We start from the raw sequence: 19,669 nt of genomic DNA on the forward strand, positions 1-19,669 counted from the left end.
TGAAAGACGCTACCTTACAAAGTTATAGAAACAGCCAAAAGGTGAAAAAATCAGGTGGGAAACAATAGCTACAAACTAGATCAACAAAGAAATAAAAAAGAAAGGGTGTTAACAGTTAACTAGAAAAATGAAAGGAAACTAATGCAAAAAGAACACAGTTCTATTACGTTCGCAAAAGGTTCGGAGCTGGTCTGGGACGGATCTGGTACATTTCGCCGAATGGAGTTTCGTCAAATTGCAAATTAGAATGAAAATAAATGTTTTTGTATTGTTCATTATTTTTAACAGACTATAATGAAAGTTTATCTTTAATTTAGAGAATAAATGACAAAAGTACAAAATTTAATGACAAAAAAAAAGAACAAAATCTGGAGCAACATTTAAAAGGGTCGGTACGACATTGCTCTTACGGCCTTTCTTCCCATTTAAACACGTGTTAAATGTTGTTACAGAAATGCTTACTCGATGCTCAAATAAATTATTATTAAAAAATTATAAAGATCTGCTCATATTAGGAAGAATAAATAAACCGATAGTATTTTTTTATGCAGGTTTTCAATTTTTAAACAAGCATAAGATCGACCAATCATTTTTCATTTTTTTAAATTCAAGATGCTTCGAATTGCTTAAAACCAATATTGTTGAACTTTTAAGGAGACAAGTCCGGGATGTAAATCCAATAACAGGTCAAATTATGAGCCAAATCCGGACCTGTCCCTAAAATTTTATAAAGACTGTTTCAAACAATCAAAGTTTACGCATTTTCAATTTTTAAGGTGAGAAAAACACAAAATGTTGGCCTTTTGAGCGTTGAAGGGCTTATTTATTTGATAAAATCAATCCCATTGATAATTAATTTTGCAACAAAGATTCTTCAAAGAACAATCAACAACGAAAGAATGCGAAAAAATAGATAAAAGAATAAATTTGCAAGAATCTCGTTTGAGGCTTAATTAAAAAAAATCTGAAAAGAATAAAAAAACCAAATATCATGTTGAAACCTGTTAAAACTCACAAAATTATGCAAAAAATAATTTCTAAAAAAGTTAAAAAAAAACTGTTTGTTTTGAAACATAACTCTTTCTCAGAGAAATTCTTTTAAAACCCTAAATTATTTTTCAAATTACTGATCATGTTTGTTTAAAAATAAAGAAAAAACAAAACTAAAATCATTTTTTTTAAAGAACGGTTTTTGTTTGAAAGAATGCAAAAAATATTAAAAATTATTGCGAAAAAATAAAAAAAAATGTAAAAAGGCTGTTCATGTTAAAAAAGGAGATTAATCATAGAAATACATTTTAAAAATTCAATGATCTTTGAACATCTGTTAATATTCTGTGAATTTTAGTACAAAAATAGTAGTTTATGCAACAAGTTGCAGAAAGAAGATTTTTTCAGCACGAGTCGTACATTACGGCGATTTTCAGCGACGAGTGCTGAAAAAATCAAGTTTTGCAACGAGTTGCTTACAACATTTTTTTTTGCAATTCCGAAAAACGCTTCTCGAATGGAATTTTATGTCAAACATACATGTGTTTAGTAAATTCACCGTACAAAACAAAAAAAATATTTAAAAATGTTACTTTTCGATAATAGTGTTGAAAAGTTCAACTTTTCAGCACCCATTTCAGTGCTGAAAAGTAGAACTTTTTAGCACTGGTATTGAAAGGTATTAATTTTCCTTTCTGTTATTTTTGGAAGGGAAAAGTAGGCCGTTTCGTTTCTCCAGAAGGACAAGAAAAGTTGACAGTTTTACAGCGGAATTGCAAAAAAGGCATTTTCAGCATCCATTTGAGTGCTGAAAGTTCAACTTTTCAGGTTTGAACTTTTGATGGTTCAGACTAATCTTGTCGGCAAATACCATTCGAGTGGGGAAACAAATACAGGTCAAACGATGTTTTCCGGAATAACAAAAAAGTTGGGTTCAACTTGTTTCAAAACTTGATTTTTTCGGCACCTGTGGTAAAACTTGTGCTGAAAAACTCTTTATTTTGTAACTTAACTAATGTATTTAAATAGTTTTATTTTAGTTTGGCCTTTGTCAACAATTCCTTCCCAAAATACACATCATCAAATTGTTATTTATGAACGGCCAGCTGCCCGACTAATCAAAGTTGCAAAATGTAATCTTTGACCACAAGGAAGGCTAGTACAAAGTTTAAGCCAATGTAAAAATATAAATTAAATGAATGTCTCGTTTCAGAGCAAATTGCTCTTCTATACGATTATTTCATATATCAATTTAAAAACTAAGTTCGAAAATCTATTTTCTTTTTCATTTCGACGAAATGACCCTCGGCGAAACGTCCCAACACCCGGGCAAAGGACCAAGCTCTGCTCAGATTCGCGTTTGCGAAAAAGGACGCGCACAGTTCAGGAGAAAGAAGGTTGGGAATATCACGTTTTGTTTTTATCGTTTCCTGGCTGGCGCTAACGGGGGGGACTCTAAACTTCTAGCTCGCTCTATTCTTCGCGCGCTTTCAGGATTGGTTGGTTCGTTTGCATCCTGTTTTTTTCTCCTCTTCTTCTAAAACTAATCAAAAGGAAACTTTTTTTTTGCTTTCTCGATTTTTTGCTTTCTTTTGCTGCTAGCGCGCGCGCTTCTTTCAAGGTGGAAAATTTGCTCGCGACCGCGCTCCGCAAAAAAACTAAATAAACAACGATAATAATTATTAATTTAAAAATAATAATAGTAGTAGTAGTAATAGTAAAACATAGCTACTGAATCACAATTTAATTCTATCAAAAAAAAATAAACGAAAAAAAAACACTTTTTTCATTCTCGCGTGAGTTCACAACACGTTTACTGTCGTCGCTGCTGTGTGAGTGTGAAGTGAGGGGTTTCGCGGCCAGGACGCAGCGTCGTCGCCGGTTCCGGTTCCGACTCAATTGGAATTGGATTCTACGCCGCCGGTTGGAACTAGCGCGCGCACGCGCGCTGGCCGCATTGAACCTGTGTGTTTGTGTGTGCTATTGTTACCAGAGTGTTTTTTGCCTAGTGTTTGTTGGTTGTTCTAGCTTGTTACGAGCTCTCCCTTCTTTTGTTCGATTCTTGTAGTACAACTTTGTGTGTTTCTGCCACCACGATCTTCTCTCCCGTTCAGAGGGGCAGCAAGAGGGAAACGGGGAGATGTAGGAGGAGGGGAGGAGGATAAATCACATTTTGGTCAGAGATTGGTTTGGAGCGGTGGCAGCGCTGCCCCACAACACGCAGCCCCGCCCAGCAGGAACACGGTCCCGGCCCCGGCGCCCACACTAGCCGTCCAGCGTATCCACTATGCCGTCGTCTGGGTGTTGCTGCTCTGCTGCTGTGTCGCCGTACTTCCGGCCGCTCCGCTGCTGCTGCTGTACCCAACGCCACACCCAATCATTCCGACACTGCCGGTGCTGCTCCCGGTACTGCCCGTTCCCCCGGGACCGCACGTCTGCATCATTTGTTCTTTGTTACTACTAGTAGCGTTACTATGACTATTATTTACACTGCCCGATTCTAGCGGCTGCTTGCAGATCGGTTGCGCCGTCGCATCGCCGTCGATGAACGTGCTGCTGCTGCTATTATTGTTCTCCACCAGCATCCGCTCGGTCGCCGCATCTGTCCGCAGCAGGCACGAGTCGGACGCGGTCGTCGAGGTCGCGGAACCGCTGTCGGTCGTCGTCGTCGTTGTGGCTATTGCCGCGCAACTGCTGCTGCTGATGCTGCTGCTGTTAGGCTGCTGCTGGTTGGTGCTCGCGGAGCTTGTGGTGGTTGTGGTGTTGGTGGTGCTCGACGACGACGACGAGGACGTCGCACCGGAAGGTACTGGATCGTCGGTTAGGCGTAGGGCGATCTCCAGGTCACGCAACACTTCCGTCTCTTTGGGTTCTATAAGGTTGAAACGCCTGGAATGGAAAGGGGGAAATGTATGAGATAAGAGCGGAAACTTGCAACAGAGACCACAAAAGACCCGGGGGTCGTGAAAGTGGATGGTATGATTTTTTGATGAGATAAGATATCTTAACAAACTTTCAAAATATATAAAAATATGAGTGGAAAGAATATCTTGTTGACAAAGCTAAAGTAGCCAAAAGTAATTCATTTCCGATATATGTTAGGTCAGGGGTGCTCAAAGTTTTTGAATGGCGGGCCAAATTTGAAGTTCAGATAAGCTTGCGGGCCAAATGTGAAAATGGCAGACTTGAGAAATAAAAATTATTTCAATCCGTGTTTCAATCTATAAAATCAGTTGATTTTTTTTGCAATTTCATTTAGTTTTCTAAAATTTTCGTCATTAAAGTTATAGGAACAGAAAAGATTTTTTTCGACTGATTCTTTGAAAAAAGCCTTCAATCCAATTGGATCAAATTTAAAAAATATTATTCGAAGGTTCAAAAAATTTCAGCCAATATTAGCCGTTATGACTTTTGAATTATTAAGGGAAACTTTTTTTCTTTGCTATCGCTACAGTTTTCTACTTTGTCAAATTTGAACGTTTCATAACTCATTTCTTAAAATGGTTGATCGAAATTGGCCCAAAAAATCAGGGGGGCAAAAAAAATATTTTTACAATAAACTTCGAAATTTCAATGAAAATTCAAGTGCAACCCCCTGAAATCAAATTAAAATACATTGTCCTGCGTTAAAAATCATTTTTAGCATGTTTGGGTTTATTAAAAAACCTTAAGATTTTTTTGAAAATTTTCGATGCAAAATCTTTTTTTTCGATACAATTTTTGTTTTTGACAGATCTTAGATTTTTTGAAAACTTATGATTGCAAAACAACTGAACTAGTGTAAAATGCATTTTAAAACACTTTTTTTTATTTAAATGTGAAGACTATGGTTTGTTATTAAAATTTTTATTTTTTTTTATTTTTTTGCCCCCCCCTCCCCCCTCTTGACCTCGGCCAGGGCCGAGGGACAAAAACTTTTTTAAATATTTGCATCGGCCTTATTTAAACAACATGTTTGGAACAAAGTAGGTATGTCTAAATTATTCGTTTTATATTAACAACAAATAAAAAGGTTCGCAAAAAGCTTTAACCAAACCTTAATTTGTAAAAAAAACAAAATCACTTTGCAGATGATTCAAAGGGCCATTTTACTTGATCATTCAAAACGGGTCCGCGGGCCACAAAAAATCACCTCGCGGGCCATACTTTGGTCGGCCCTGTGTTAGGTTCATGTTCAATTTCCTCCCCTGTAACACCTATCACCTGCTGCCTATCCGGTCCGAGTCACTAACTCTGCACTGCTCCAGCAATTAGTTTCAAACAACTTTGTTATGTTTGCATTGTAAATTCACTTTTGCCATCTTTACCTAAACTTGCTATCTGGGCTTGAATTTCAGTTTTTTTAAGCAAACGAAAAGGAAAAACTTCAAACTACAATCTGTAAATTTATAATTGTTTTTTTTTAGTATATTTGACAATCGTGAGAAGGGTTTTATCTGGGTACTGAAAAGTGGTTCGCAAAACGGCCTCAATTTTGAACTTTCAATGTGGAATCAATTTACTGTTCGCCAAAAGCACAGAGTATTGCTATCGATAATTAAAAATTATTTTTTCGCAAGCATGAATAAGTAAAAAACTAGACAAAATAAAACACATACCACTGATTATAAAACAGCTCATTTATCAGTAAGAAAAAAGTCATGTTTGTGCTTGAACAGCCTCCTACTTTGTAGATGTAAACAAAGTGGGATCATTCGAAAATCACGTTACGCATTCTGTCTGTTCATCACCTAGGGTTTAATCAACATTGTTTTCATTTAGCTCAAACTTTTTGGGTCATTGTCTCTATACGAAAATAGCAAATAAGGCGATAATTTGTATCTTTTGAAGGAATTTTCTGATTGGCAAAAAAATCTCTATCCCATTTGACAAGTAGCAATAATAGGGCCCATTTCTATTATCGGCTTATCGGAACTTCGATCACGAATTACAGCTTTCAATAAGTCTAGAGTTTTTTTTTTTGTTTGAAAAAGTCCAATAAACAAAATTTCCATTTTTTTGTTTTTTGGGTGTTTTTAAACCGCCTTGAGTCAGGAGTCCAAAAAGCAGCCCCAGAAGCGTTTTGCCTATTTCAAAGTACTAAATAGTTCATATCTGGAGCAACATTTGAAAAAGGCGCAAAAGCATTTTGTCAGTTGGAACTACTTTGCAAATTCCGAGAAAACAGATAATTATTCAATAAAATCCGCAGTGTTAAAAGGTAGCTGGAGAGTCAGTTATTATTTTACATTTCGAGTTTTTTTTTGAAAAAGGTTACTTTTTGTCTTGGAATTTGCAAAACCGCTTAAAGACCATCCATAAATCTCAAACATCCCTTCCCCTCTCGTGGACAATTATCAACACAAAAAAAACTTTATTTAATGGAGCGCGGGCTATCGCCACGTGGTTTATGGTTGGCCCCTAAAGCGCCTTTCTCATGTTGTTCTAGAAATAAAAGTGACGAATTAACTCTCTATTGTTGATGTGTTTGAAAATGTTTTTAAAATAAACTGCAACAGTGACGAAAATTTTGAGCCAAAAAATTTGCGCCCGAGTTATGATTTTTTGAAAAAAAAAAATGTTGTTTGGAAATAAAGAAATTTCATCCTTTTTTTTAAGCAGTTTTTTTCTGAAAAAATGCATTTTTTTAAATAAAATCATATCTCGGCTTAAAAATTGCGAATCAAAAAAATATATAACGAGAATGGTTTTGGGATTGATTTTTGGTAAAAAAAAGTTAATTTAGAAATCAGCAAAATTTTTCCGTGCATTTATTTGTTTTAATAGGAAGCGCTTTTTTATTTAGTTACATTAAAATGTGGATTTTTGAATACATTAATACTTAAATAATCGAAAATCGCTAAATTTCAAAGGAATTTTCTGATCGTCTTCGAAGGACTATTGAGAAAGAAATGGGGCACAAAAAATCTGCTTTTTAACTTTTTTCACAATAAATCAATTTTCCAAAATACGTAATTTTTTAATTTTTGAAATTTTGTGATTTGTTTAAGGGGACTTTTAAAACATAGAGAAGTATGGAGAAAAAAGTTGGCACCGAGTTATGTTTTTTTGAAAAAAAAGTGTTTTTTTTTTAATATATATTTTTAACAAATTTACAATTTACAAGTGCACCGTGTTCAAGATATAGCAGCTTAAAGTTTAATTTTAGCAGAAAAAAAACGTTTTTTATTTGTTCAAATAGTATCCTTGATTGTCCACAATCCTGAAAATGTTTTTTCGAAGAGTTCACTAAATTTCCGTTCAAATTTTAGTTTTTTAACGGTGCACATCAACCAGAGCTTTTGCACCCAGATTTTTGTTACAGACATTTTAGTAAGTTTGACTTATTTGACAATCGCGTTATTGCAGGATTGGGTCCGTAAGTTTGACAATTTTGGAATAAGAAGACAATAACTTCCTTCGTTGCTGTGCACCCTTAAACCTTATTAAAACATTCCCACATTGTTTATAGACATTATTTAATGGTTCAATTATCATTGTTAAAAAAATATGTAACACTAGTGAAATTTTAGGAACTTTTTGAAAAAAATATTTTGAAATTTTCAAATCAATGGGCATAATGTGGACAGTTATGGGCACTATTTTAAAAATGCGAAAACCTTTAGTGGCTATATCTTGAAAACGGTGCATTTAATCAAAACATCTGTAGAGTATTTTTCGATTGCAAATTTGATTTTACATTAGAAATTAAAAAATGAATAAAACTTTTTTTTCAAAAATCATTAATCGGCAGACATTTGTTGGCCATATTCCTCTATAGCTCAAAAGAACCGGTTTTTTATTCCTCTAAAACATATAAAAACAAATCAAAAAATTTAAAAATACACATTTCGAGAAATTATTTTTTTGTAAATAGAAGGTAATTTTAAAATCCTCAAAAAATCATGTGCATATTTTTCTGAATAGTCTTCATCAATACCTTAAACCAGGCCTGCCCAACGTACGGCCCGCGGGCCGGATTTGGCCCGTGAAGCCATTTCATCCGGCCCGCGACGGGTTTTCAAAATAGTTCTATGACCGGCCCTTAAGGCTGTTCATGAAATATTACATATGTAAATTGATTGTCTGCATTTAAAAAAAGCTTGAGATCAAATTTGAACATATTATAAAATTATTCTTCATGTTTGAGTTTAATTCTTATAATTTCTATACTGATATTTTAAAACTGAAAAATGGTGCTAGAAAACAAAATTATCCATTTCGTAGAATTGTGAAATTTATTGAAAAACATGGATTTTTGTCTAGAAATTTACAAAAAGACACTAAATTTAAATATCTTTCAGTTTTATCTCTGTTTACTTCAAATAGATTTTTTTTATATTTCATATTTTTTGTTAATAAATAGTTAAGCAAAAACTAAAGTATATTTCCAGAACAACTTTTCAGTGATAAAGATAAAAAAAAACTATAAAAAGCAAATTATTCATACCGAAAATAGATCGCTGCATATATTTAAAAATAATAAAAATTGAATTTAGAAATTCGGGTGCAAAAAATATATTTTTTCATAAACTTTGAATTTTGAAGAATAACGAATTAATAATTTAGTATATATTTTTTCATTTTTTTAAATATTGTATGTGTTTAAAATCACAATAACACAAAAAGTTTTTTTTTGCAATGACTTTTGAAACTTGAATGTTTTTTTTTTTCAATAAAAAAATAAATCGAGGGTTTTAATTACAATCGTCAAAACAATAATTTAACAATTTTAAACAAACAAAAAAATAAAATAAGTCAACCAAACAAATTTTTGAAAGTCATCTGTGTATTTCATTCTTAATAGCAAGATATATGAATCTTTTTTGCAACACTAGTTCTTTTATTTATTTATTTTTAATGAACCCAATCATAACAAAAACATGAAAAAATGTGTTTATTTTTTCAACTTTTATCGAATATTAGTTCCGGCCCGCCACTGCTCCAGAAAAATAAGATCTGGCCCGCAGGGCCAAAAGGTTGGGCACCCCTGCTTCAACTTTGCCGAAGACACAAAATCGATCAGAAAAATTCTTTCAAAAGTTAAAATTTGTCGAGTATTATTATTATTCCAAAATTGTATGGAGCCTTTTATGGGTGAACCAATGACACAAAATGGCTTATTTGGTCATAGGAAAGAACCCCACAATGTTTGGGCCGAATAAAAGAAATAAAAAATAAAAATGCTCTAAATAGGCCTTTTTTGGGTTAACATGGTAGAAGATTATGTTGGAGTAGAGCGTCTAATTTCCCGTCGCGGGAACAAATTCCCCGGGAATTCCCGTAAAAAAATATTTCCCGTTTCCCGTGAAATTTATAAATTTCCCGGGAATTCCCGGAATTCAAACGGAAGTATACATTTTCTTAATTTTTTGGATCCATTTTTTTTCAAAATGCTCCAGAAAAAGTTAAGAAACTCAATTACTATCAAGATTTATTTCTGATAATATTAGTTTCTGAAGAAACTGGAAATAGACCTTGCTAAATGAAAATAAACATTTACAATCCAGGTAAACTTTTCAAAGAATAATTGGATATAGTATAAATAATATTTAAATCCATTAACGCCAAAGCAAAATTGAGATTTTTTACGTTTTTGTTTATTGATTAAATTTTATGATTTAATTAGATAAAAATTGAATTACTATCATAAAATATTTCAAATATGTTTTTGCAAGAAGAATTACTTCAATTCGTTCAAAAAATTTCAATTTAAAGTAAAAGTATTATGGAGCACTGTTGCAACAACGGGTGTTAGAAGGTTTAACATAAAAAAAAATCGAAGAGTGGTACTGGGATGATGACAATTTATCGTATAATTTGAATCATGTTTCCGTTCTATGAAAAAACGTTCAACAGAAGTCAATTATAAACCTGAAAACCAAATGTTAAAAACCGTTAAAAAATCATTGAAAAACTACTTTGTATTGATTAAGAGGTGCCTGAAAAATGCAAAAATTGTTTGAAAACTTGCTCCAAATATCTGAAAAAATTGAGTTGTTTAAAAAAAACAAAAGCGAGAAGTTAGATTTTTAAGGAAAAACTAACAAGCTTAACCATTTTGTTCAAGAGCTGAAACCAGTATTACTCGGTTTAGAAAAGTTATATGTTATGAAAAAAATAATTTTTGAATGATTTTATTCGTGTGCCAAACCATACTCTCACAAACTGGTCACAGAGGCAAGTTTTAAAGAAATTTTAAGATTGTGGAGTATGGATTCATTTTACAAAACACTTTGATGAAAAAATACTTCTCAGCAAAAAATACCAGAAATCATTTTTTGATTTATTGTACGATTTGATTTTATCAAATTAGAAAAATATACATTTTCTTGTAGTTGTATGAATTTTTTATGCAGTCAAGCAATTAGTTGATCTTTACACTTATTTTAAACATTTAAACAAGTCCCTGTCCTATTCAATTTATATGCAAAATATGATTCAGCACCAAAAATTAGAACAATTTTCAATAAATTTAAAATTTCCCGGGATTTCCCGGGAAATTGGTTGAAAATTTCCCGTTTCCCGGGAAATTTGTAACCCCGGGAAATTGGACGCACTAAGTTGGAGGATAAAATGCAAAAAAAAATCGTCGAAATCGGCTAGAAATTATCCGCAAGTGTTATCGACAGTAATGTGTATAGAAATGATTCGCACAAAAATTTTATTTTAATAAAGGATGTTAATCTTACCTGTGCAGCGCGGTCAGATGGGCGAAGGTGAGGTTGAGGTGCGCGTGCAGCCCGAGCAGGGCGACCTCGCGGAAGTGGGCCGCGTACAGGTGCGCGATCACATGGAACAGTAAACGTAAAATTTTTCTAGCAATACTCTCGAACGAACTAGGAAACTCATTGGCATATTTGGTGGGGAATATCGACTCGTCGCTGACCGTCTTCTGGGTGAACGTCATCACGTAGTCGATGTACTGGGGGGCGGCGACGCGCGTCTTCTTGCCCTTCTCGTCGAACCACAGATACATTCTGGAAAGAAAGGGGAAATGAGAACAAATGTGCGATTAGATTTTATGCCGACAGTTCAAACCGCCGTTATCTGGAGTATTTTGCAAATTTCGACACCCCCCTCCCAGGCTTAGTTTAATTGCTAAGCTGTTATGCGTATATATTTTCAAATAAGGCTTTGTTCAGTTTAGTTTAGTCTTGAAAAAGGGGGGCGTATTAAGACACCATCAAGACAAAGTGCTACTCGAGTTGATCCCCGACAAATGAGAGCAAGTGGATTATTTGGTTACCATCTTTGGGAGGGTGGTTTTTATCAAAATGGGGGTTTTGGCTTTGTTTTGACTTTGGAGAATAAAGGTCTGGACAGCGATGATGATGTCAACTCTACACACTGACACTGGAAGAAGTCAAAAACAAGAAGTCGTAAATTTGATTTAGAGAAGTAATTTGAGTGTTTTTATTATGTTTATCTGTTTTCGAAGCCAGAAGACAGTTCACAAATTATACTTGTTTCAATCATCAATTCCGCAAACATGGCCATCTCGCTCGCTCCGCCCATTACGGTCCTCAAAGGCTAGTCCGCATCAACCGCACCGCTAACATTCTGGTAAAGGGCACTAAAAATCTCCGCGTCCAATAAGTCGCATTTTACGAGCATGCCACTCATCACATAAACTATAAAGCAGCCAGCAGTACACTATAGGTAGGTACTCCCTGCACAAAGCCACCCCAAACGCGCTATGAAATGCCAAATATGAGTCATCGTAGTTCTGCACCACTTCAACCCGCCAACCGAACCGAAAGCCACGTGATCGTTCAGTTGCACAATTAAATCGAACCGTTTCGCCTTAGTGGTTCTCCGGCGACTTTCTCGACGCGGTCTACGACTTTGTTCGCGAAAGAGAGAGAGAGAGAAAAAAAAAAACGAATAAAATTAATGCAATTTCTCGCGATTAATATGGAAATCCTTAATAAATTTTTCATGACTCACGACGATTCACGGTGGTGGCGAGTGATGGTGGAGCGCAAAAGAAGGCAACTGTTAAGTGTCTTTTGGCACGCAGGATGAGGTGGAGGTGTGTGGTTGAGGGTGGAAGTAGAGTTGAAGTAGGATTAAGCTTAAGCCTATCATAGGTCTTCGTCAGGTAATGCGGTTCAGAAGATTTATGGCACTGTTGGCATTATCAAGAGCAAACGTATTTAAATTAGAAAATATTGATCCAAATTGTAATTAATAGTTTAAAAAAATCTACCTTTATTCAATTTCAATTCAATTTGTTTTAAGGTACGTTATCCATTAGTGGACCCCTTTCTGAAGGGTTTTTGATGAAAAATTCAATAAAATCACAATTTCAAGCGTGTTGTTGTCTGCAAATCTTTTATTTGGCATGTTCAGCGTCATTCAAATCAATGTTGATTGATATTGAATTGTCCTTTTCACCAAAGTAAGTGTTTTGAGTTCGACATCTGAAATCAGCCATGGCCACTAGCATTTTCACAACAAAACTGCATTTATATTTTATGATTGAATTAACCAGCCAATCATTTTTTGACTGATTATTTAACTTCAGCAAGTCGAAATAATGCAAGTTTAAGGAATTTTACTAAAATAAAGCGAAGAATTGCTCATTTTCGAGCAAAAATTAGGGGGGTCCAATACAAGACAACGAAAATCAAAACTTTTTCAGAAGTGTTAATTAAACCTTAAAAAATGAAGAAAACTGTGTATTTAAGCAAAAGTTTCTCTTAAACATATACAATAAATGCTTGTTGTTATCAACCTAAACGCATATTTTTTTCAATTATGAGTTTAAATATAGCTGTTTCATGTAAAAAGTATCAAAAATGCTGAAACCGTAGAAAATTATAATTAATCATATTTTAGAATAAAAAATTAAGAACAAAACATTTTTTTTTTCAATAAACATGCGTGATTTTATCAGCAACTGTAAACAAATCTATTGTTAAGTTTTTGTCAACCAATTATTACAGTTTACAGTGGTTTTTGAAACGTTTTTTCTGATCTATTTCAGAAATAAATGTGTTTTTTTGTTGTTTAAAGCCAAATTTATTAACAAAACATATTTGTTTATGATGAAAAGTGAGCAAAATCTATATTTTATTCATTATATCTATCATTAGACCTACACCATGCATGAAAACATCAAATATCGGTTAAATTTGGTATAACAATAACAGTTTGCCTATAATGGACCCTGGTCCACAATCGAATTATGGACCCGTGTCCACTATAGGAAAAAGGGGTCCATAACAGACAAAAATACTTTTTTTTTCAAATGGCTATTTTTCTGCTCAAAAACAAATAAACTGATGAAACAAATAGTCAAAATTGTTAAAAAAAACTTCAGTTTTCATTGTTTTGTACAAAGGATTATAAAAAAGTGCTTAAAATATTGAAAATTTGTGAAAAATGTGCTTCGGCTCTACTAGGGGGTCAACTAATGGTTAAAATACCCTATTGGTAAATAATCTGTTTACAATTCCGTACAATTGTCGTAACGTAATAGAACTTTGCAGTTCCTTTCATCTATGATTTATACTTTAGTTCATATTTTGATGTAATTGGATAATAAAAAAATGTAAAACACCTTCTAGTTTTGCCAAGGAAAAGTATAGAAATAGAAAAGCTTAAAACTAAATCGCAGTATAAATCTACCTTTCAATGTATTTTTTTAAACTGAAATTTTATTCGCGCAAGAGTGGATTAACTAAATAACACTCACTTCTTGATATGAGAAAAGAATGGAGAAACATTTTGACAGTATGAACTATTAAGCCAATTCTCAAGCTTCAGGAAACATTTCACATAAATCTAAGCATACAGCACAGCTGAATTACCCAACTAGCTTCTAATACTGCGCGGTTGTGTAGTGGCTTGTTGTCTCGGAATTTGCAAAAAAGTGTTAGCTTTTAAAATGCTTATGCACCCTTTTCAAATGTAGCACCAGACTGATTTATTTCAAATCGGTTGATTAAAAACAAAAAAAAAAAAAAAATCCAATTTTTGCGTCACGTAATAAAATAACGCTCCCTAATGTAGTGAAAATCGATGCAAAACGACATCGTTTGATATTTTAAATTACAATTAATCAAATTTTAGTTTTTTTTCACAATCTAAGGTATAAGTGAAAGTTTGAGTATTTTTCTTGGTAATGAAAATCATTGCAAAATTACGCATTACAATCCTGACTCGATTATCCGAAGACCTCGGAAAAATTTCACTTCAAATAATCGAATCACGAAATTTTTGGTTGTCGCGCTTAAGTATGTCCCATAAACTATATTTAAAATGATTTAGAATTTACAAATCCAAGATGGCGGCCAAAATGGCGGCGCTGAAATGGACGAGAAAATGATAGACACTGAAAAAATGATGGTAATATTACATATGGGAATGGTCACAGAATTTGTTTCAAAAAATGTGTAATTTTACATAAAGAACTGACATTTTCATCAGTTTCTGTTGAATTTAAAATGTTTTCACATTTTTTTATGTAAAATTACTCAAAAAAGAGATAATATTCAAACATCCACCTTTTTAACCTTCAAAAACTAACCTTTTTATGTGGAACTAATGTTGAAAAATTTGTTCATTGGTCATTGAAAAAGAACTAAGAAGTCCCAAAAATTCAGCCAAATAAAATAAAACAATAATAATTACCCAGCAAAAAAGTTGAATCCAGCTGCGTGTAAAAGGCTTGGGTGTTAAATAAATGTTGCATTATTTTATAAAATTGTATGTAATATTACACTGACATATGCAGTCCATCAGTATGGGAAACCTACTTGACCGAAATGTCAAGTTCATATATGAGCAATTCTCTCAGATTTCGGTTATTCGATTTTTTTGTATTTTTTTAATCAGGCTGAAACTTTTTTGGTGCCCTCGTTATGCTCAAAGAAGCCATTTTGCATCATTAGTTTGTCCATATAATTTTCCATACAAATTTGGCATCTGTCCATACAAAAATGATGCATGAAAATTCAAAAATCTGTATCTTTTGAAGGAATTTTTTGATCGATTTGGTATCTTCGGCAAAGTTGTAGGTACGGAAAAAGACTACACTAAAGAAAACGAGTCCAAAACATTGAAGATCTGGCAACCCTGTCTCGAGATACGGCCACTTAAGTGATATTGATGTACTTTTTGGAAGTCGGATCTCACTTAAATGTGTGTAAACTATGTCCGGATTCATCATCTGACCCATCGTTGGTTCGGTTATCAAAAGACCTTTCCAACGAGTCCAAAACATTGAAGTTCTGGCAACCCTGTCTCGAGATATGTACACTTAAGTGATATTGATGTACTTTTTGGAAACCAGACCTCACTTTAATGTATGTAAACTATGTCCGGATCCACCATCCAACCCATCGTTGGTTAGGTTATCAAAAAACCTTTCCAACGAGTCCAAAACATTGAAGATCTGGCAACCCTGTCTCGAGATATGGCCACTTAAGTGATATTGATGTACTTTTTGGAAGCCAGATCTCACTTAAATGTATGTATGCTATGTCCAGATCCACCATCCGACCCATCGTTGGTTAGGTTATCAAAAGAACTTTCCAACGAGTCCAAAACATTGATGATCTGGCAACCCTGTCTCGAGATATGTACACTTAAGTGACATTTATTTACTTTTTTGAAGCTGGATCTCATTTAAATGTATGTAAACTATGTCCGGATCCATCATCCGACCCATCGTTGGTAAGGTTATCAAAAGACCTTTCCAACGAGTCCAAAACATTGATGATCTGGCAACCCTGTCTCGAGGTATGGCCATTTATGTGATATTTGTGTACTTTTTTATTCCGGATCTAAAAAATAGATGAAATTTTTGTACAATTCCATCATATCAGCCATTGTTGGTAGTAGGCGAGGAAGGCTCCAACCACATAGGTGGATTAAGTTAGTTTTTTATCGAAATAATGGTCGCAAAAATTTTTCAACTTCGTTTTTCGATGTAAAATCAGTGAAATTTTGATAATGTGCACCGTTTTCAAGTTATAGCCATTTTAGGGTAAACTTAGGGTAACTTTTTTGAAAATAGTCGCAGTTTTTCATTTTTTTTAAATTAGTAAAATCTTTTCGAAAACAATATTTTCAAAATTTTCAAATCAAGACTAACATTTCAAAAGGACGTAATATTGAATGTTTGGCCCTTTAGAAAGTTGGCATTTGATGTACCCTTAAAACATATCAAAAATAAAAAAATAAAAATAGAGTTTTTTTTTGCAAATCAACTTTTAGTGACAAAAAGTTAAATAAAAAATCATACATTTTTTTACATTTTATTTGTTTCAGAGTAGTCCTTACCCATACCTACAACTTTGCTGAAGACACCAAATCGATCAAGAAATACCTTCAAAAGATACAGATTTTTTTAATCTTCATGCATCATTTTTGTATGGACAGCTGCCAAATTTGTATGGAAAATTATATGGACAAACTAATGATGCAAAATGGCTTCTTTGGGCATACCGAAAGCACCAAAAAAGTTTCAGTCGGATTAAAAAATACAAAAATTAAAATTAAAAAAAGATCGATTTCGTTGAGGACTGCTCATATGCGTTTATCCTTTCCATTCTTCATCGGTCTGATGGCCGAGCGGGCTAAGGCGCCAGTCTTTACTGTTGGTGCTGGGTCTGAATCCCGTTTGTTGCCATTTTTGTGTGTTTACAAGAATTGTACATGCAGTGTGTAATATTGTGAGTGTGTGTCTTTTTTCGCAATAGTTATTTGCATGCTTTTGCATCGGATTTTTTGCTGTGACCCAAATAAGTGCTTATTCTTTGAAGTATAGCTCTAGATTTTTGCTAAAAAAATATATCCTTTTTTGCACCTAAAATATACTTCCTTTCAAATGGAAAGAGGGCGTTCTTAAGGTGCTACAATGCGTGCGTGGTTGGAAAAAATAACCGCACTCATAACAAGCACCAGCTTGACCACCAAAAGGGGCCTACTACGACCACGATCACATGACAAATCAAGAAACGAAAGGCCCACGGTCACATGCTACCAACTACTTACCCAGGCTCTAATCACCTGACTCCACACACACACACCACCTTTGTGAATGGGCAATTTTTTCGCTAATTTTATGCAACCATAAATCTGGACAAAGAAATGGAAAAATTACGCGCCGGTAGTCGCTAGTGCACACCGCGGAAAATGGTCACACAGAATAATCGTTCACACTAAAAACCTTGAACTTTGCAGTGCGATGCAAAAACACTGATGGAAATTTGCACGTCAGCTTCAGTCAGTTTGTTTCTTTAATTGTAGCTCTACAATTACAAGTGACTACTTATAATTCAATGCGGTTTTGTCGCCTTAAGTGTATAAAAACCTCTCCCTTCTCGCAGCAATGTGACACCGAGGATTTTCAACGCGAGAGATAAACAAAAAGCCCAGTTTTGATTACCTATTCATTGGATTGTGATTGTGTGTCGTGACAGACAAACAACCGGCAGCTGAGGGAGGTTGATTTATGGGCAGGGGTTTACACCCGCTCACTACTGGGTTGATGCTAATTCGACTTACCTAGTTCCTGGTCCGGTCATGTCTGGACAGCCGGATGTGGTGCAGAATTCGCTAATCGTTCCGTACACTAGGTTGACGTGCTCGAAGAGCGCCAAGGCTGCAAAAAATGGGAGAGAAGAAGAAAGGGAGATAACTTTTAGAATAGGTCAAAACAATCACAGGGAAATTAAATGTTTTCAACCAATTTTATAGATTTTCACCATGTCAAAAAAAACTCTTTTATGAAAATATATTTTGTTAAATTCTCTGCCGTGAAAAAGTCGGAGAGAAGTCATTTAATGAGGAATTTTGTTTACTTTTCGAGTCAGCAGTAGATTTCGCCGTGCGTGTTATTTTTATAATATGTAGATACAGAACAGACTCGATTATCAGAAGATTTCATTATCCGAAGTTCGATTATCCGAAGGTATCGGACTTCGGATAATCTATGCTAATGCTGAACAAAAAGTTATTATTTTATTTCCTTGTTTTTAACATCAAATATGAGTTCTGCGACCCCATGTTAGTCAAATTTGACTAGTTAATTGCCCATTAAATAACAAAATGCATTTTTTTCAATATTTCGTCACCGCCATATTGGCCGCCATCTTGAATTTAAAAATTGTAAATTACGTTAGCGTAGTTTAGAGGTCATATTCAAGCTCAACAATAAAAAATTGGACAGCGAAAACACTTTTTTTCGTGATTCGATTATCCGAAGTAGAGGGTGACGATTCTCGAGATTTTCAATTTCCCGGGAATCGAGAGTTGAATTTGGCCATTTCCCAGGAATTCCCGGGAGCCGGGATTTTTTTTGACTATGCCAATAGTGCCAATAATTTTAAAAGGAAAGGTCATAAATTTGTTTGTTTTCAATAAATTCAGTTACAATTAATTCACACTTATTCAAAAAAATGTTAATTTAAGAAGCCTCATTATTTTTAGGAACTAGTTCAACCTTCAGAATTTTTCTTAGAATCTGTAAATACAAGATCGTTTTTTGAGCTTTTTGGGACTCCAAATTGTAGTTTAAAATTTTACGAATCTTAATTCGCACAGAGTGATTTTTCAAAAGTTGCACAAGCTTGTTGCATGAACTTGTTATTAGATTTTCGTGAAGTTAAAAAATAGCAAATATATAATCTCCCAGTATCGAGATTTTTGCAATATGATACATAACGACTCAAAACAACTATTTGAACTTTTTTTTTCTTTTTAAGGTAAACTGGAAATTTTCATTGAAGAAATATTTACATTTATCAGGAAATGCGAATGTTCACAAATATCGGACCTTAACAAAGATTAAGACAATCTTTTCTTTACAGAATATAATGAGGTTGATGAGAAACACAAAATGACTTAATGAGGATTTTTCCCGGGAATTCCAGCTCGTCACCCTCTAATCCGAAGTGATTTTTTTCCGAGGCATTCGGATAATCGAGTCTGAACTGTAGTTCGTCAAGATATGTAAAATATGACTAAAGAAGGCATCTTTTGAAGAGTTTAGAATAGTACAAAATCTTATATTAAAGATACAAAATCTTGTATTAAAGATGACACCCATTTTGTATGACCAGCCCCCAAGGTTGTATAGAAAAAATAATGATGCAGAATGACTTCTTTTGACATAAAAGACTTTTCACATGCATGGACAATGTTTCATCCAATGCAAAAAATTAAAATTCAAAAATAGATTGGGCAAATTTGTAGGTTCAATTAGGACTTTTCAGAAAAAAAGATACACGGAAAAATCCTTTTCTTTTTTAATTTAACTTTTTATTACTAAAAATCGAATTCTCGAAATATTTTTTTTTATTTTCTAAATTATTTTTTATATTTTAAGGTACTAAAACAGAAATCTTTTAAGCCAAAGAGAGTGATGGTGCAAAATCTTTTTAGGAGATACGAATTTAAAAAAAGGAAAATATCGGAAATCTGGATAAAATTATAAAAAAAATTTTCAAGTCAAAATCGAATTTGCAATCGAAAAGTACATCACATTTTTTATAAAGTGTACCGTTCTAAAGTTATAGCCACTTTTGGGAATTTCTTTTCGCTGCAAATGCAAAATATTTAAAAATATTTCGGACTCCTCCGATAAAAAAATGCTTGAAAAGCTGAGAAATTTTCTCTTTGGAAAAACGGAAATAGGGAAATTAGTTTCTGAGATATAGCCTCATGAATAATTCCAATCAATGAA

At 33.9% G+C, this 19,669-nt stretch overlaps 1 protein-coding gene across 4 annotated transcripts in view; it reads right to left on the reverse strand.

Annotated features, from left to right (window-relative positions):
• Positions 1-2,519: 2,519 nt before the first annotated feature.
• The window catches only part of LOC6034176 (MOB kinase activator-like 2), a 259,873-nt gene continuing 242,723 nt past the window's right edge, over positions 2,520-19,669 (reverse strand). For all 4 annotated transcript variants that reach the window (XM_038257129.1, XM_038257126.1, XM_038257128.1 and 1 more), the window contains 3 exons: positions 17,491-17,587; positions 10,662-10,949; positions 2,520-3,879 (listed from right to left, as the gene is read on the reverse strand). In XM_038257129.1, coding sequence (XP_038113057.1) covers positions 3,276-3,879; positions 10,662-10,949; positions 17,491-17,587 — 989 coding nt within the window. In that variant the 3' untranslated portion in view covers positions 2,520-3,275. The remainder of the gene's footprint in view (positions 3,880-10,661; positions 10,950-17,490; positions 17,588-19,669) is intronic.

Source organism: Culex quinquefasciatus, chromosome 2 (assembly GCF_015732765.1).
Source record: "Culex quinquefasciatus strain JHB chromosome 2, VPISU_Cqui_1.0_pri_paternal, whole genome shotgun sequence".
NCBI classification, from domain to species: Eukaryota; Metazoa; Arthropoda; class Insecta; order Diptera; family Culicidae; genus Culex; species Culex quinquefasciatus.